General features: G+C 37.7%; 1 protein-coding gene across 1 annotated transcript in view; it reads left to right on the top strand.

Annotated features, from left to right (window-relative positions):
- Window positions 1-19,504, top strand: part of LOC133763992 (beta-galactosidase-1-like protein 3) — a 59,454-nt gene that overhangs the window by 29,644 nt on the left and 10,306 nt on the right. Inside the window, exons 13-17 of the mRNA XM_062197657.1 lie at window positions 4,629-4,769; window positions 5,102-5,173; window positions 5,678-5,756; window positions 6,572-6,659; window positions 6,938-7,049. Coding sequence (XP_062053641.1) covers window positions 4,629-4,769; window positions 5,102-5,173; window positions 5,678-5,756; window positions 6,572-6,659; window positions 6,938-7,049 — 492 coding nt within the window. The remainder of the gene's footprint in view (window positions 1-4,628; window positions 4,770-5,101; window positions 5,174-5,677; window positions 5,757-6,571; window positions 6,660-6,937; window positions 7,050-19,504) is intronic.

The following is a 19,504-nucleotide window of genomic DNA, read 5'->3' on the forward strand; positions in this document are numbered from 1 at the left end:
TAGAATTAAAAAGGAGAGAACAATCCAACATGGGAAGCAGGACACACAGCAGACTCATAGAATGACAAATGCCATAAACAGCACTCTGACCTCAGAATTATCCCTTAAGGCATTTGGATCTAGCTAAAAAGCCCATGAGAGCATTTCAGGCATGGAAAGCCAAGACACTATGGCAAAAATACCTACATGAAAGATCTCTGTGAGTGAGATCCCAGCAGAAAGAACAGGCCATCAAAGAAGGAGGTACCTTTCTCTGAAGAGAGAAGAGAACTTCCACTTTGATTATGGCCTTGTCTAAATAATGTCAGAGTTTGTGGACTCAAGAGGCTTCCTTAGCCTTGGCAGATCATGACAAGGGCCTCAGGTAATCACTGACGTCATAAATAAGAGTGTCAATTGTTAGTCAACAATAGAAGTCACTGTGCACTTGCTTTCCATGTAGGATCTCTGTCCTTAATGTGTTGTACTATGCGAAATAACAGTAAATCTAGTCTTCAAACAGTACTTTATACTTTGTGTGTCTGTGTGGGTGCTATCTTTTGAAATCTTTACTTAGTATATAGTAAGTTGATCTTCTGTATATAACGATAATTAAAAATGAATTTTAATGAATAATGAGATGGGAGAGAGAATAGGAGATGGGATGATTTGGGGATGGGAGGGTGGTTATAGGGGGAAGAACCACTATAATCCAAAAGTTGTACTTAGGAAATTTATATTTATTAAATAAAAGTGTTCTATTAAAAAATGGGTTCCATTTGTTCTTGTTCTTTTAGTTCCTTATGCTATTGTCATTTTGAAATCATTTGTTTATTTATGTGTTTATGGTTTAATATCTCTATGTAATCCTTTTCTTGTATCTCATATGTTCTGGTATATTGTACTTTTACTTTCATTTGTTTCCATACACTTTTGTATTTCTTTGATGATTTCTTCATTGCCCCATTAATAGCTCAAGAGTATGTTGCATAATTTTCATATATTTGTTTAATTTCTGAAATACCTCTTAATCTTTATTTAGGGGACCCAAAGAACTCTACTAAGAGACTATTGGAACTCATAGAAGAGTTTGGCAAAGTAGCAGGATATAAAATCAATGCACAAAAATCAACAGCCTTTGTATACACAGGCAATGCCATGGCTGAGGAAGAACTTCTAAGATCAATCCCATTCACAATAGCTACAAAAACAATCAAATACCTTGGAGTAAACTTAACCAAGGATGTTAAAAATCTCTACGATGAAAATTACAAAACCTTAAAGAAAGAAATAGAAGATAGCACTATAGCACAGACAGCTGCTGTATGATCTCACCTTGCTCTCCTAAGCTGTTGCTTTCTCTGGCTCTAGGCTGCTGGTGTCGTGTGTTATGTCTGTGCTCACTGCTGTGTGTCTGCACCTTCCACACAGATCCACAGTGTCACTCCTCCTTCCACCAAATCTCCACTGCAGTCTTCCCTCCAACTCTCCCCTGATAGTGCACTTTCTGCATTTTTTTACTATTTTCCTCTTGACTAGAGAAGTCCATGCTTTCTCTATCCCACCATCTTGGAATCAGTGTAGTTGTGTGTTTTCAATTTGCTAGTAATCATCTGCTTGACTATAATGTACAATTTTCTTAAGCACTTGTTTTAGAGCAGTCTGACAGTGATGAATTCCCTTAGTTTATGCTTGTGTTGGAAAGTCTTCAATTCGCCTTCATTTCTGATATATAGCTTTGCTTGAATTAGAATTCTTGATGCGAAGTGTTTTTTTTTTTCTTTCAGGACTTTGACTATATCATCCAATTCTTACCTGGCTTGTAAGGTTTTTATTGAGAATTCTACAATTAGTTTAAGGATTCCTTTATCTGCGACAGGATATTTTTCTACTGCTGTTTTTAGAATTTTCTCTTTGTTTTTACTTTTTTTTAAAAAAAAACTTTTATTTAATAAATATAAATTTTGAAAGAATTTCAAAACTTTTGGATTATAGCGGCTTTTCCCCCCATAACCTCCCTCCCACCAGCAACCATCCCATCTCCCACTCCCTCTCCCATCCCATTCTTCGACAAGATTCATTTTCAATTATCTTTATATACAGAATTTCAACTTGGTATACACTAAGATTTCAACAGTTTGCACAATATTTTTGGTCACATTTATTAGATGTCGTTTGAGTGTATTCTACCTCAAGTTTTGAAAAAAGTCAGCAATTTTTAAAAAATTTATTTTATTTATTTGAGAGGTAAAGTTACAGACAGTGAGAGGAAGAGAGAGAGAGAAAGGTCTTCCTTCCATTGGTTCACTCCCTAAATGGCTGCAACGGCCGGAGCTTTGCTGACCCAAAGCCAGGACCAGGAGCTTCTTCTGGGTCTCCCATGCAGGTGCAGGGCCCAAGCACTTGGGCCATCTTCTACTGCTTTCTGAGGTCATAGCAGAGAGCTGGGTTGAAAGAGGAGCAGCAGGGACTAGAACTGGTGCCCATACGGGATGCTGGTGCTGCAGGCAGAGGATTAACCTACTGCACAACTGCGCTGGCCCCATAAAAGTCAGCAATTGTTTCATTGACTATGATTTTTATGGCTTTTTCCTTCTCTCATCCTTTTGATAAACCCACATTAATTCTGATTTATGATGCTCCATGTGTTCTGTAGGCTATATTCATTCTTTCCAATTTTCTCTTTTTGTTTGACTGGGTTATTTAAAATGACCTAACATCAAATTGAGAAAATTTTCCTTCTCTGACCTGCTTTTGAGGCTGTCAATTACATTTCATTTTGTATTGTTTTATCTCACTTCATTTATTGAGTTCTGTAGCTCTAAGTTTTCTTTTTGGTTCTATTTCATGATGTCAAACTTTGATACATTTCTTTTTTTAATTAAACTTTTATTTAATGAATATAAATTTCCAAAGAACAGCTTATGGGTTACAATGGCTTCCCCCCTCCCATAACTTCCCTCCCGCCCACAACCCTCCCCTTTCTCGCTCCCTCTCTCCTTCCAATCACATCATGATTCATTTTCAATTCTCTTTATATACAGAAGATCAGTTTAGTATATATTAGGTAACGATTTCAACAGTTTGCCCCCATATAGCAACACAAAGTGAAAAAAAATACTGTTGGAGTACTAGTTATAGCATTAAATAATCGTGTACAGCACATTAAAGACAGAGATCCTACATAATATTTTTTTAAATTAATTAATTTTCTATGCCATTTCCAATTTAACACCAGGTTTTTTTTTTCATTTCCAATTATCTTTATATACAGAAGATCGATTCAGTATATAATTAGTAAAGGTCTCATCAGTTTGTACCCACGCAGAAACACAAAGTATAAAAATACTGTTTCAGTACTAGTTATAGCATCACTGCACATTAGACAACACATTAAGGACAGATCTCACATGGGATGTAAGTACACAGTGACTTCTGTTGCTGACTTAACAATTTGACACTCCTGTTCATGGCGTCAGTAATCTCCCTAGGCTCTACATTTCTAATTTATATCATGAATTGTCTTCCAGATATTGTTGAATTCTTTCTTACTATTCTCTTGTACATCACTGTTTCCTTAAAGTCATTGTTTTGAATCACTTGTTACACAAATTCCTATTTCATTTTCTTGGAGGTTGACTCCTATTGTTATTGTGTTCCTTTGGAGGCAGCATGTTTCCTTATTTTTTCATGCTTCTGTGGTCTGGGATTGATTTTTTTCATTTGTTAGATGAGGTAGTTGTACCAGTTTTACAGAGAAGATTGATAGCGCCCTAATTCTTTTAGTGATGTGTTAGTTGTATGGACTATGTTGGCTATTGCTCTGGGTAGGCTCCTTAGTGCAGTGCCTGTGAAGTTTTGCACATGTACTCAAATTTTGGTGATGTGTGCAAATGTGTCAGTAGCCTATGTTGCATATGTTGTGCAATTGTCCCAACAGTCACCAGGTAGTTATTTTAGGAAGGGCAGTTTTATTGTCACCTCTAAGCACAGTGCACCAAAATGTGATGATGGGTGCTCACCAGTTTCTGCAGACTCATAGAAGCAAAGCCTGTCTTGTTGGTTTATATGGGATACCTTCCGTGTTAGAGGTCTGAATGGGTGAACTTTTGTGGCCTCCAATGATAATCTACCCCAGACAGAATGTCCAACATATTCACAGTGACAAGTGTGTTGGGGTAGGGCCATTTGTCTACTTCTAAGGGCATTGGCAGGAGAAATTTTGAGAACTGGTTTTTGGTTGTTTACTGGGTCACAGGAGAATGCATAGGGATCTTTAGGTACTTCCTGGGATCCTGGCTGGGTAAGTGGTACATATGGGTTGGTTCCTAGCTCCTCTGGGTTTTTAACCACACAAGCTGGCTGCAAGTTACTTCAGGGTAAAGGGACCTTCAGTTATTTTAGAATAAAACTTATTTACATTGTTGACTAATTCTTGTGATTATAGTAACTGTTGCCTCTTCTCTGTATCCCCACCGTTACCAGAATCCCCTAGTAATAGAAGCACAACAACATTATCACATAGCATCTGTCCTATTATCTCCCAAAAAAATCTTGGGGACCATTATGTGGTACAATAAGATGTGACAAGGATAATGGGAAGAAGCCTCCTAGTTTGACTTCCTTTTCCTGTCATGTCTCTCTCACAGCCAATAAAGTTGAGTATTCCAGTCAGCATGGAAAATCTTCCTATAAACAATGGAAGTGGACAGTCCTTTGGATTCATCCTCTATGAGACTCCCATCTGCTCTGGAGGCCGTCTCCATGCTCATGCTGCAGATGTGGCACAGGTAGGTGTGTGCAAGCTATCCTTGTGGGCAGGCAAAAGTGTAGCTTACCCTGCTATTATAGAAAGTATTTAGTGTCCGATCAACATCAACATCTTCAATAGTATTAACTGCGTCTCTGATTTGGGGTGGATTGGAAATACAAAGTTAAGACAAATAGACTTCCTTCTTTAACACAATGAAATTCTATTGCAACCTGACACTCAGTTTCCTGCCATCGATGAGCACCAGAGGTAATCCTGTCATCATAAGGACCACTTTCTGCCTACATCACATCTTATCTTTGTTTCTGCAGGTGAGCCTGTTATTCTGACACTGGTTGCCTTTCTGTGCAGGTTTTTGTAAATGACACAATTATAGGATTTCTAAATGAGAACTCAAGGAACGTGGACATTCCTACATTCACGGTATGTAATTCCAAAGTCCAGGCGATGCCCCCAATCCCCTTGTCAAATGCAAACATAACCTAGTCCTCACATAGACTTCCTCCTATCTTACCAACTACCATTCGGTGTTTCTGCTCCCTTGAGGACTCAGCAGGATGTGGGAAGGGCCATAGGCATGATGCATCTCCCAGGCCATAGTCCATCAGGACACACAATGCGCAGTTATAGCATGCGTTGAATTTCCTCGTTAGGAATCAATCCTGAGTCTTTGTATGGATCTCTGCTTAAAAGAATAGTGAGTCTCTTTGCCCCTTCTAATAGGATCAGCAGTGGAGAGGGTGTGAGATTATGAGTGGAAAAGTAACACAAAGGGGTTATTATGAGATAGGCAATACAGCTGCCTATGGGGCCTCTTTCCCCAATTTGCATGTCTTTCCCTCTGAGATTCCTATGAAAGCATGGGTACTAGGGAAAAAAACCCCAGCCTGGTTATACAGCTTCCATGAACTGCTCTGTTCCAAGCAGGGTTGTCAACTTCTGAGGATCCTCGTGGAGAATCAAGGACGATTGGTTTTTACATCAAGAATTCAACATGAGCAGAAAGGTGGGCTCTGGACCTGAGAAGCAGGCACTAACTCCTCTTCACTTTTGGAACCTGAGATCTGGGTTATGTTGGGAATGGGAGGCTAGGAATGAATCCCTCAGAATTGGAATACTGGGATCCTAAGACCCAAGATGTCGAACTTCCCGTCTCCTTTCTTCTACTTTTCCAGTTCTCCAAGACATGAAAGTTGAGCAGTTATGTTGGGTGCCTTCTTTTTTTTTTTTTTTTTTTGGACAGGCAAAGTTAGTGAGAGAGAGAGAGAGAGAGACAGAGACAGAGAGAAAGGTCTTCCTTCCGTTGGTTCACCCCTCAAATGGCCGCTACAGCCGGTGTGCTGCGATGATCCGAAGCCAGGAGCCAGATGCTTCCTCCTGGTCTCCCATGAGGGTGCAGGGCCCAAGCACTTGGACCATCCTCCACTGCCTTCCCGGGCCACAGCAGAGAGCTGGACTGGAAGAAGAGCAACCGGGACAGAATCCAGCGCCCCAACCGGGACTAGAACCTGGGGTGCCAGTGCTGCAGGCGAAGGATTAGCCTAGTGAGCCATGGTGCTGGCCAGTGTTGGGTGCTTTTTTGTCCTTGACGGGAGCACAGTGTTCTTTCCACAGTTTTAGGGAGTTTGAATATCATGTGAGCAACATGCTTGAGTGTGGAAAAATAAACAAGAAATATTTTTCACAGCACATCAGACAAGTGTTTGCCATCCTAGCTGTGCCCTGGTAATGAGGCATATACCTGCCTTGTTTCTTTGTCCTAGACACTGGTGACTGTCCAATCTTTCCTATTCATATCCCCCATGCTGTCCCCTTCTGCAGGGTTAACTGACTCCGTTAGCCTCAATAAGGTGACCCTGAAGGGCTATACCATCTACTCCCTGGACATGAAAATGGACTTCTTTGACAGGTATGTTCCTGCCTATGCCCAGTGGACACTTCCAGTGATCGGGTAACTCTGGGTTTTCATCCTGCTCTCTTTGCAGAGAAACAGCCCACGACTCGGAGAACTGAACGAACTGGGTCTATGTTTTCAACTGCTTTGACCACAGAGCACGTCTCCCAACTCCAAGTCTAATGCATCCACCTCATCCATCTCCCTAGTTTCCTCTGAGGCAATCTAACCTCAGAGTGCAGACTAGAGCTGGGGTAAGTTTTCCTCCCCCTCATGTGTTGCTGTTCTTGCAGGCTGCGCTCTGCCACCTGGAGGCCCATCACAGGGAGTTATGAGGGCCCTGCCTTCTACAGGGGAACCTTGAGAGCTGGCCCTTCTCCCAAAGACACCTTCGTGAGCCTACCGGTAAGTAGGCCCCTCCATCTGCCCTAGCATTCAAACACTTGCTTTGATTTTTTTTGAAAAGTCTCAAACCAAAGCCATAGTGTCCACGGTGGGAATATTTCCTTTTCCAGCCCTCCTCCTCTTCCTCACTGCCAAGCAAACCACTCTCTTTGTCAAAAGCTTCCAATTTGGTATTGTTAAGGAAAATAATACATCATGAAAAACTCTTGGAAAAATCGAGATGACAAAATGTAGAAGGAAAATGGTTGAAATTCTACTTCAAAGTCATACTTTCTTCCTCTCTGAGATCAATGCTACCAACAGTCCCATGTTTATGTGATTTTGTTGAAACACACATACAATTGTATTATGCTAATTGCTTCATCCATTAATTATGCCATATGACTTGATTTTTGTAGAGGAGACAGTCTCATTTCTATCAGGGATCTTTTTTATTTATATACACACCACAGTAACACAAATAGTCACAATGGCTGAGGCTGGGCCAGGTCAAGCCAGGAGCCAGGAGCTTTTTCTGATCTTCTGATGTGCTTCCAACTATCTATATACAGATCCCCAAATTTGCACATAGTTGATATATCATAATTATCACTGAGATGCAAAGTATATATTTAGGATGCTTTGCAACTACTGGCTCCTTCTCCCCAAATTTAACAACCACTTCTTGTTCAGTGTTTCCTATTTTGAATTGAATCATAAGGCATTCAACCTTTTTATATTGATGTCTTGTATTCATCATTATTTATGAAATTCAACTATTTATTGCAGGGATTCATAGATTTTCAATGTTGTATAGGATCTCTTTTACAAATACACCACAACTTATCTAATAACTATCTACTACTGATGGATATTTGGATGATATCCATGATTGGCTATTTTAAAAATATAGGACTCCTTAATTTTTATATTTTGTACCAATATATATTTCTCAGGTTTTGCTTCCAATGTTTAGGTTCTAATAAATGATTTGGGAATGGGACTTAGAGTTTTAGGTGTACTGTTTCATCTCTCTTTGATAGATTTCATAAGTAAATCCATCTAGAGCTAGCATTTTCTTTGTGGAGTCATTTGAAACTGTGGATGTGATTCTCTGAAGATTATAGTAGTAACATAATTTTGGCTTATTTTCAAGTGTGTTGAAGAAAATATATTTTTTCTAGGAGATTTCCCATTCATCTAAATTTTCAAATATATTGCCTCAAATTTTTCATTTTTAATCAATAGATCAGCAGTAGCCTCCTCTTTTTCATTTCTATGTGTTTTATGTACATTTCCTCATTTTGGCCAGTCTTTTTTTAAAATTTATGAATTTATCAATATTTAAAGGAACTAATATTTTTCTGTGTCTCATTATATAATTAATTTACCTATAATTTATAACATTATCTTTATTATAATCTCCATGTTACTCCTTTTTTTAGGAATAATTTGTTTTGTTTTTAAAGACTTCTGATAAATTCTAGTTAACCAATATGTATTCTTAATTCCTTTTATATACATGAATTAAGCCTATTTTCTTGGAAGTGTGGATTTTGTGGTGTCCAATAACTTTAATAACTTGAGGTAAAATTTTAAGTTTTAGCTTGAGGTAAAATTCACACACCATGAAAGTAACCCTTTTATGGTGAGCAATTCAGTTTTTTTTTCTACTTTCAGTGTTATTGCAACCAATATGTGTTACTACAAAACATTTTCATCACAAAACTAATCCCTGTACTCCCCACAAAAATCATTTCTCTGCTTTCATCTCCGCCCAGCCACAGCAATTCCAATCTTTTCTCTTTATTTTTAAATTTTTTTATTTTTATTAATATGAAGAAAGCAGATTTTATGTACTTCCTCTATAAAATTCTAAGAAGATAACCACATTTCCCTTGCTCTAAAATTCCTTCCACAATCCCCCTCCTTCCTTCCTCTCTTTTTTCTTTAACTTTTGCAAAACATAATTTCTATCCATTCAGTAATCATAGGTTTAGTGCTCTACTAAGTAAAATATTCAAATAGTAAAAAGTAGAAAAGCCACAGTCCCACAGGAGTATAAACAAGTGCTAAAAACAACAATCAAATTACAGCATGTCTTTTTATCCTTATGCATATTATTTATTCTATATTAACTGCAATGTATCACAGAAAAACATAATATTGGAATGTTTGTGACTGGCTTATTTCACTAAGCATAATGGTCATCCATTTGTTGTGAAGACAGGATTTCCTTATTTTTTGTGACTGAAGTCTTCAGTGGTGTTGTATGCCACATTTTCTTTATCCAGTCATCAGTTGATGCTTATCTGGTTTGATTCCATATCTTAGGTATTGTGCATTGAGCTGAAAAAAACAAACAAACAAACAAACAAAACTATGGGAAACAAATAAGTAACCCTTTATATGCTGATTTCATTTCGTTTTAGTAAATTCCCAGGAGTGGGATGGCTGGGTAATATGGTAGATCTATTTTAAGATTTCTGAGTAATCTCCATACTCTCTTCCATAATGGTTGTGCTAATTTGCATTCCCTCCAACTGTACATTAGGTTACCTTTCCCCACACTCTCACCTGCATTTATTGTTTTTTAGAAAGATACCTTTTATTTATTTGAAAGGCAGACTTACAGAGAAAAATGGATAAAAAGAAAGATAGAAAGACCTTGGTTCACTCTAAAATGGTCATAATGGCTGAGACTGGGCCAGGCTAGAGCCAGGAGCCAGGAGCTTCTTCTGATCTCCCATGTGGTTTCAGGTGCCCAAGGACCTTGGCTATCTTCTGCACTTTCCAAGGTACATTATCAGTGAACTGGATCAGAGGTGGAGCAGCCAGGACACAGACTGGCTTCCCTATGGGATGCCGATTTTGCAGGGGTCAGTCTAACCCATTATGCCACATGCCAGCCCCATGCATTGTTTTTTGATTTTTGTATTATAGGCATTCTGACTGGCCTGAGATGACACTTCATTGTGGTTGTTACTTGAATTTCCCTGATGGCTAGTGATCCGGATGATTTTTCATGTGTCTTTGAGAAATACAAGTTCACATTCTTGGCCCATTTCTTAACTGGATTGTTTATCTTGTTGAGTTACTTGAGCTCTCTAGGGACCCTGGAGATTACTCCTTTACAGTTGCATAATTTGCAAATATTTTCTCCCATTCTGTAGGTTAACTCTTCACTTTATTGAGTGTTTCCATTGTAGTGCAGAAATTTCTTAGCTTGATGTATACCCAGCTGTCAATTTTTCCTTCAATTGCCTGTGTTTCAGGGGTCTTATTCAAGAAGTCTTTGCCTAGACCAATGTTTTGCAGATGATCTATCATGTTTTCCTCTAGTAATTTGATGGTATTAGTTTGTAGATTTAGATCCTTGATATATTGTAGGTTGATTTTGTTAACAAGGCATAAGGTAGGGGTCTTGGTCCATACGACTGCACATGTAGATCCAATTTTCCCAACAGCATTTGTTGAAGATAATGTTGTTGCTCCAGGTGTTGATTTTAGCTCATTTGTCAAAGGTTACTTGGTTATAGATTCACAGATTAGTTTTTGGGGTTTCTATCCTATCCCATTTGTCTACATGTGTATTTTTGTGCCAGTACCAATCTGTTTTGTACTGTGGTATGACAAAATCTGATGTTGTGATGCTTCTGGCTTTTTGTTGTTGTTTAAGATTGCTTTTGCTATTCGAAGATCTCTTGTGCTCCCAAATGAAATTTAGCAGTATTTTTTTCTATATATAAAAAGAATGCCCTTTGTATTCTGATTGGGATTGCATTTAATCTGTAAATTGCTTTAGGTATGACAGACATTTGCATGATTTAAATTTTTCCAATCAGGAATATAGAAGATTTCTGTGTTTTCTATTTCTTTATTTAATGTTTTATAATTTACGTTGTAGAGATCTTTTACATCCTTAGTTAAATTTATCCAAAGACACTTAAATTCACTGTGGCTGCTATAAATGGTACTAACCTTGCAAGCACTTTCTCAGCCATGGCAGTGTTTCTGCATACGAAGGCTGTTGATTTTTGCATGTTGATTTTATATACAGCAATTTTACCAAGCTCTGTTAAGAATTCAAATAGTATCTCAGTGATGTCTTTTGGTTCTCCTATGTATAGAATTATGTCATCTATGAACAGGGATAATTTGACTTCCCTGTTCCAATTTGTATTTGTTTGATTTTTTCTTTCTCTTTATTTGCTGCATTATTATGCCTATTTTGTATATGAGTTTCAGACTTTATTTTTAAATTGAAAAGAATAAATATTTTATTTTTACAACTTAGAAATGAATTTCTTTAAAGAAAAGATTTTAATATATGATAGTAAACTATGTTCCATATCATTGTGTTATAGAGTATACTCTATAGGATATATGAAGAGTTTCAAATTTATATATAGAAAATTAAGTTATAGTAAGAAGAGAATGTCTATATAGAAAGAGAGTAATTGTTTTAAGGTCTGGGTAACTCTATATTAGTTGACTTATTCTTACTGTGTTAGTCTTTCATATTTGTCCTAGCTACAAATTCTAAGGAAAATAAAAAGGCTTAGCAATAAATACCTAATCATAAGCATAAGCACTATATACATAGGTGCTTCTTTAAAGAAACTAAGGTTACTTCAGCATTGGCATCTGAAAACACTTTTATAAAACTGCTTGATGAGGCCAGCGCTGTGGCGTAGCAGGTAAAAGCCACCACCTGCGGTGCCGGCTGCCCATATGGGTACGGGTTGGGGTCCTGGCCACACCACTTCCTATCCAGCTCTCTGCCATGGCCTGGGAAAGCAGTAGAAGATGGCCTGGGTCCTTGGATCCCTGCAGCCATGTGGGAAGACCCAGAAGAAGCTCCTGGCTCCTGACTGCAGATAGGCACAGCTCTGGCTGTTGCAGCCAATTGGGGAGTGAACCAGAGGACGGAAGACCTCCATCTCTCTGCCTTTCCTTCTCTCTCTGTGTAACTCTGACTTTCAAATAAATAAATAAATCTTTACAAAAACCTATTTGATGATGTTATACCTGGCACAATAATCCCAACCAATGAGAAGACCTATTTCCTGCAATCTGTTGAATTACTACATGCCTACTCTTGACCTTATGCTTCTGTATTTTGTGTTTGAACTCCACTTCTCTTACGGATGTTGTGCTGGACATATCACATGTTGCACACAGACTAGGAAATGATCATAACATCCATTCTCTTGGGGGCATTGTGAGTTTCTTGGGCCAAAGTTTGTTATCCAGGAGCTGTGATTTCATCCTATAAAAAGGTAATGTGGCCTGAAGATGTCCTTTTGCAGACAGGAGCTGGAAGTCATTGCAGTGCATACAGAAAAGTACAATCCACTCTAGAGACTGCACTGTTCCTGGGGATACCCTTGTTGCTTAATTATTATTATTATTATTATTATTATTATTAAAGTTACATAAGTTTCATATGTTTCATATATACAGATTTAGGAACTTAGTGGCCTTCTCCCCATAACCTCCCTCCTGCCCATGCTACAAACCTTCCTTCCCCTCCCTCTTACATTTCCATTCTTAATTTTTACAATGATCTATTTTCAGTATACTTAGTGATCATATTGTTAGCCCTACTCTAAGTAAAAAGTTCAACAAATAGTATGAAGAATAAGCAAAACAAAACGTTCTTTCTCAATGCAAGAGACAAGGGCGATAAACAATCTCAAAATGTCTATTTCATTTCAATACATAACATTTCAGGCACTCTATTATTTAACTCAGATCAGGGAAACCATATGATATCTGTCTTTCTGGTATTGGCTAACTTCACTAAGTATAATGGTTTCCAATTGTGACCATCTTGATGCAAAAGACAGAATTTCATTTGTACTTAATTTCTTTATCCAGTCAAAGGTTGATGAACGTTTGGGTTGATTCCATATCTTAGCTATTGTAAACTGTGCTGCAATGAACATGGGGGTACAGATAACTCCTTCAAATACTGATTTCTTTTGGTTTGGGTTGATTCACAGGAGTGAGATGGCTGGGTCATATGGTAGGTCTATGTTCAGATTTCTTAGATATCTCCATACTGTCTTCCATGGTGGCTATACCAGTATAGTTTCCCCACCAACAGTGGATTAAGGTATCCTTTTTCCCACAGCCACACCAATATTTGTTCTTTGCTGATTTCTATATGCAAGCCATTCTGATGGGATGAGACGAAACCTTATTGTAGTTTTGTTTTGCATTTCCCTAATGGCTAATGATCTTGAGTACTTTTTTTCTTTTTTTTAAACTGTTATTTAATAAATATAAATTTCCAAAGTACAGCTTTTGCATTACAGTGGCTTTTTCACCCCATAACCTCCCTCCTACCCACAACCCTCCCATCTCCTGCTCCCTCTCCCCTTCCATTCACATCAAGATTCATTTTCAATTATCTTTATATACAGAAGATCCATTTAGTATATATTCAGTAAAGATTTCAACAGTTTGCACCAACACAGAAACACAAAGTGAAAAGTACTGCTTGAGTACTAGTTATAGCATTAATTCACAGTGTACAACACATTAAGGACAGAGATCCTAAATGGGGAGTAAGTGCACAGTGACTCCTGTTGTTGACTTAACAATTGACACTCTTGTTTATGATGTCGGTAATCTCTCTAGGCTTTTGTCATGAGTTGCCAAGGCTATGGGAGCCATTTGAGTTCGCCAAAGTGGAAGTTCTCTCCTCCCTTCAGAGAAAGGCATCTCCTTCTTTGATGACCTGTTCTTTCCACTGGGATCTCACTCGCAGAGATCTTTCATTTAGGTTTTTTTGTTTTTGGTTTTTTGGGTTTTTTTTTTGCTAAGTGTCTTGGCTTTCCATGCTAAAATACTCTCATGGATTCTTCAGCCAGATCTGAATGCCTTAAGGGCTGATTCTGAGGCCTTAATATTTATTGCAGCTCAATTCCCAATAGCTAAGACCTGGAATCAACCTAAACACCCATCAACAATAGACTGGGTAAAGAAATTATGGGACATGCACTATATAGAATACTATACAGTAGTCAAAAACAATGAAATCCGGTCATTTGCAACAAAATGGAGGAATCTAGAAAACATCATGCTGAGTGAAATAAGCCAGTCCCAAAGGGACAAATATCATATGTTCTCCCTAATCAGTGACAACTAACCAAGCACCAAAAAGGAAACCTGTTGAAATGAAATGGACACTATGAGAAACGGTGACTTGATCAGCCCTTGTCCTGACTGTTGAAGTACAGGTTAATACTTTATCCCTTTTAGTATTTTTTTGTTCTACTTAATACTATTGGTTGAACTCTTTAATTAACACACAATTATTCTTAGGTGTTTAAATTTAACTCAAAAGTGATCCCTGTTAAATATAAGAGTGGGAATAAGAGAGGGAGGAGATGTACAGTTTGGGACATGCTCAAGCTGACTTACCCCAAATGGTAGAGCTAGAATCATGCCAGGGGATTCCAATTCAATCCCATCAGGGTGGCATGTACCAATGCCATCTCACTAGTCAAAGTGATCAGTTTCAGTTCACAATTGATAATACTGATAAGTCTAAGAGTCAAAGGGATTGCATAAACAAGACTAGTGTCTGCTAATACTAACTGATAGAATAAAAAAGCAGAGAACGATCCAACATGAGAAGCAGGATACACAGCAGACTCATAGAATGTAAGATGTCCTAAACATTTTCTCTTTTAACAATTTTTGTAGTAAAATCTATTTTGTCTGATATAAGGAAGGCTATCCTCTACCTTTTTGTGCTTATGTTAGCATGGAATTCTTTTTTCATACATTCATTTTTAGTTTCATGTATCTTTGTTTGTAAAGTATATTTCTTGTAAGCAGAAGGTACATGGGCCTTGATTTTTAATCCAGTCATCTTGTCTATACCTTTTAACTGGAGAGTTTAGGCCATTTACATTCAAGGTTACCAGTGATAAGTAATGACCTGCCAATTTTTCCATAATTATTCCTATTGTCTACTTTGGATTTCCTTTGTACTTTTACTGGAAATTTTTTCTGTACTCACATTATTTTATAATAATGACTATGATTGTGTGTTTCTATGTGTAGCATATCCTTAAGCATTTTTGTAAGACTGGACCAGTGGTGAAAAATGTTTCCAATTTCTGTTTGTTATGAAAGATCTTTATTTCACCGCCATTTATAAATGAGAGTTAATGCAGAATTAACGGGAGCTAACCCAGTATTCTGGGTTGACGGTTTTTTTCTCTTAAGACTCAGACTATATTTCTCCACTCTCTTTTAGACTATAGGGCTTATGATGTGAAGTCAGCTGTGAGTCTAATTGGAGATCTTCTGAAACCCATACGCCCTTTCTCTTACGCACATTCTGTATGTTGTACTGTTAACATTCTGACTATAATGTGTTATGGTGAAGCTCTTTTCTGGTCATTTCTATTAGTCTCCTGTATTTGGACATCCCTTTCTTTCTCCAAATTGGGGAAGCTTTCTGTAAATATTTCACTAAATAGGCCTTCTAGTCCTTTCTCTCTTTCCACACCTCCAGGAACTACTAAGCCCCGTATGCTAGGTCATTTGAATGTATTCTATGATTATCCAACATTATTTTTAGTTTTTCTAATTTGTTTTACATTTTTTTGGTCTGAATGAAAAATTTCCAAAGATTTCTTTTCATCTAAATATTCTTTCTCTTGCCTCACTAAGTCTGTTGTTAATTCTTTCCACTAATATTTTATTTAACATAGTAAATTCTTCATTTCCAATATTTTGATTTCTCTTTAAAATAATTTCATGGGAAAAATTTTCATTCATTTATCTATGTATTTCTTTAATTTGTGGTTTTCTTCTGATTGCTTTTGACTAATCCTATGATTAATCTGTTTAATTCCATTTCAGGCATTTCATCAATCTCTTCATCTTCATATTCTAATACTGAAATGTTGTGTTCCTTTGGGGGAGGTCCTGTTGTCATCCTAATTATTGTTACTTGAACTTCTGCATTTGTTTTTAGGCATTTGTGGAGATACTTGTTCATTTTTTATTCCTCTATGGCTTTTATCTTTGAACTATGCCTCTGTGTGCACTTTCAGTGAATACCAAGAGGTCTGTGCTGGGTGTGGCTAGGGAGCCCCGGTCAGTGCTCCAGGCTGGGGTGTATCCAGGGTAACATCCACGCTGGGTGTAGTAGATCTTCTCTTGTTAACAGAAGGAGGGACTCTCTTTGTTGGTATGATCACACCCTCACCTCCACTCCTCCAAGGTAATCAATGCCCAGGTTTTAGCTCCCAGAGGGTGAAACACTCATCCACACTGCTGTAGGAACCACACAACTAACCTGCACATTCCTCACTCCTATCATAGATCATGTTGCAATGACCCCTCCCCCCTCAAGCAACCAGGGAGTTCCCAGCAAGCAGGGCCAATAGCAGTGATTACAATCCAGCTACACTGAGAAAACTTGCATAGCACCAGAATCCCCACAGTCTCAGCACATCAGTCTCCCACAGTCACTGGGTGCAGAGGGTCTGCTCCACCCTGTCAGCCTGGCGGATCCACAGAGAGGCAAATGTTCCCCTAACCAGCTACCTGTGGTGCCCCACCTTGGTGGCTTGAGTCCCAGAGCCTGTGGTATGTTGGAAAGATGGGGGTACCTCACAGTCTTATGTAGGTTTCTATTCCCTTTCAACCCTCCCAGCCAGACTCAAAGTCAGTAGGGAACATGGGTTTTTCCCTCTGCTAGAATGCCTGGATCATTTGCATAAACAAGAACCACTGGCCAAATCTTGCCTTCTCCCTGCTGCCACTACCAGTATAGCAGGTAAGATGGTGCCCTGTCTCAGGTAGTTGCTGTGTGTGCACACAAGGGCTTACAAAGCTGCCATTCATGCCCAAAATGGCTCCCAATGTCTCATGTGTTCACAGGATGCCATTGTGAGGGGAATGCCGTGAGAGAAACAACCACCTCTTACTTCCACTGGGTCCACAGGTACACTCAGACCCTAGGGCTGCAGGGTGGACTCATGCCACACTCTCTCTTGCTATATCACCGTGGGTTGCTCTCATCTCCATCTTCAAGATGGCACACTCTGTGGATCTGAGCTGCTGGAGTAATGCGTTGTGTCCATGTTCGTGCTGCACATCCACACCTTCCACACAGGACCATGGTATTCTTCTTCCTTCGTAGAATTTCCACTGTGCTTTTCTCTTTAATTCTCTCCTCACGGTGTCCTTCCTACCTTTTAAATTATTGTGTTTATTCATTTATTTATTTACTTACTTACTTTTACTCTTTGTCCCTAGCTTTGCACAGTACATTGTTCTATTCAGCCACATTGGAATTTCCTCCTCAGTTTTTCAAAAGGGTGTTTTTCCTTTGTTGATTTTATATTCTGCAACTCTGCTAAATTTATTTATGAGTTATAAAACTTACTGGTTGAATCTTTAGTTTTTTTTTGTATTTAAAATCATGCCATCTGCAAACAGAGTAAATTTACCTTTGAGCTCTTTTATTGGGTTACTTTATATTACTGACTCAATCTCATTATTCATTATCTGGTCTCTTTACAGCAATTTTCATAGCTTATGTATGTCATTAAGCTTATCCATTTCTTCAAGGTTTGCTGATATAATGGCATATACATGTTCATAATAATGGCTAATGATCATTCATATTTTTGTGGTATTAGTTGTCACATCTTAGTTTTTACTTCTGATTTTTTTATGAGTCTTTATTTTTTCTTTTTTAATCTAGCTGTAGTTCTACAAATTTTATCCACATTTTCAAAAAACAACTTTTCATTTCACTTACACTTTGTATTTTATACCCTTTATTTCATGGATTTTTTTTTACTGCATTTGCAATGATTTATAATTCCAAAAAAAGAAAAAATAGCCAAGTAAAATATAAAGCAAATAAAGCCAAATATTATATCTATTTTATCTTTCTGGTGGCTACATATCAGTGACTGTTTCAAATTTTTCTATTTTTGAAACATTTTGTCACTAAAGTTTTTTCTTTTTCTCATTTTATTTATTTTTCCCAGAAATCATTTACTTATGGTATACAAATTTCATGCATTTCATAAATACAAATTTAGCAACATAATGATTCTTTCCACTTTACCCTCTCTCCCATCAGCACCCCAACCCTTTTTCCTCCTCCTCCTATTCCCATTCTTATTTTTTACTAAGATCTATTTTTTTTGGTCATTCTTTTTTTTCATTTATTAAACTTTTATTTAATGAATATAAATTTCCAAAGTACAGCTTATGGGTTACAATGGCTTCCCTCCCCCATAACTTCCCTCCCACCCACAACCCTCGCCTTTCCCGCTCCCTCTTCCCTTCCATACACATCAAGATTCATTTTCAATTCTCTTTATATACAGAAGATCAATTTAGTATATATTAAGTAAAGATTTCAACAGTTTGCCCCATATAGCAACACAAAGTGAAAAAAATACTGTTGGAGTACTAGTTATAGCATTAAATAACAGTGTACAGCACATTAAAGACACAGATAATTTTCAATTAACTTAATACACATAAGATTAACCTTATACTAAGTTCAAAGCTCAACAAATTATATGAAAAATAAAACTTTTCCTCAACATTTGAGACAAGGGCTGTTCAAAGCCATAGTACCTCAAAGTGTCAACTTCACTTCTATAGATTATCTTATAGGTACTCTATTAGTTACCACAAATCAGGGATAACATATAGTATTTGCCTTTTGGGGACTGGCTTATTTCTCTAACTATAATGTTCCAGTTGCATCCATTTTGTTGCAAATGACAGGATTTTATTATTTTTAGTGCTGTGTAGTATTTCATGGTATATATCCTATTTCTTTATTCAGTCTTCAGTTGACAGGCATCTGAGTTGATTCCGTATCTTAGCTACTGTGAAGTGAGCTGCAATAAATGTATAGGTACAGATCACTCTTTCATATCCTTTCACTTCCTTTGAGTAACTTCCCAGAAGTGGGGTGGGTGGGTCAAATAGGAGGGTCAAATAGGAGGTCTGCATACAGATTCCTGATGTATCTATACTGTCTTCCACAGTGGCTGCACCAGTTTACATTTCCACCAACTGTGGTTTAGGTTACTTTTTCCACGCATCTTTGCCAGCATTTTTGCTTGTTGATTTCTCAATGGAAGCCATTCTGATAAGGGTGAAGTGAAACCTCACTGTGGCTTTGATTTACATTTCCCTGATGGATAGTGACCCTGAGCATTTTTTCATGTGTGTGTTGGCCATTTGGATTTCTTCTTTTGAAAAGTTTCTGTTTAGTTAAAGTCCTTTGCCATTTCTTAACAGGATTTTGTTGTTGTTGTTGAGTTTCTTGAGCTCTTTAAATATTCTGGATATTAATCCTTTATCAGTTGCATATTACAAATAATTTCTCCCATTCTGTTGTTTGCCTCTTCACTTGACTGAGTATTTCTTTTGCAGTGCAGAAATTTCTCAGTTTGATGTACTCT

This window comes from Lepus europaeus, chromosome 7 (assembly GCF_033115175.1).
Source record: "Lepus europaeus isolate LE1 chromosome 7, mLepTim1.pri, whole genome shotgun sequence".
Classification (NCBI taxonomy): domain Eukaryota; kingdom Metazoa; phylum Chordata; class Mammalia; order Lagomorpha; family Leporidae; genus Lepus; species Lepus europaeus.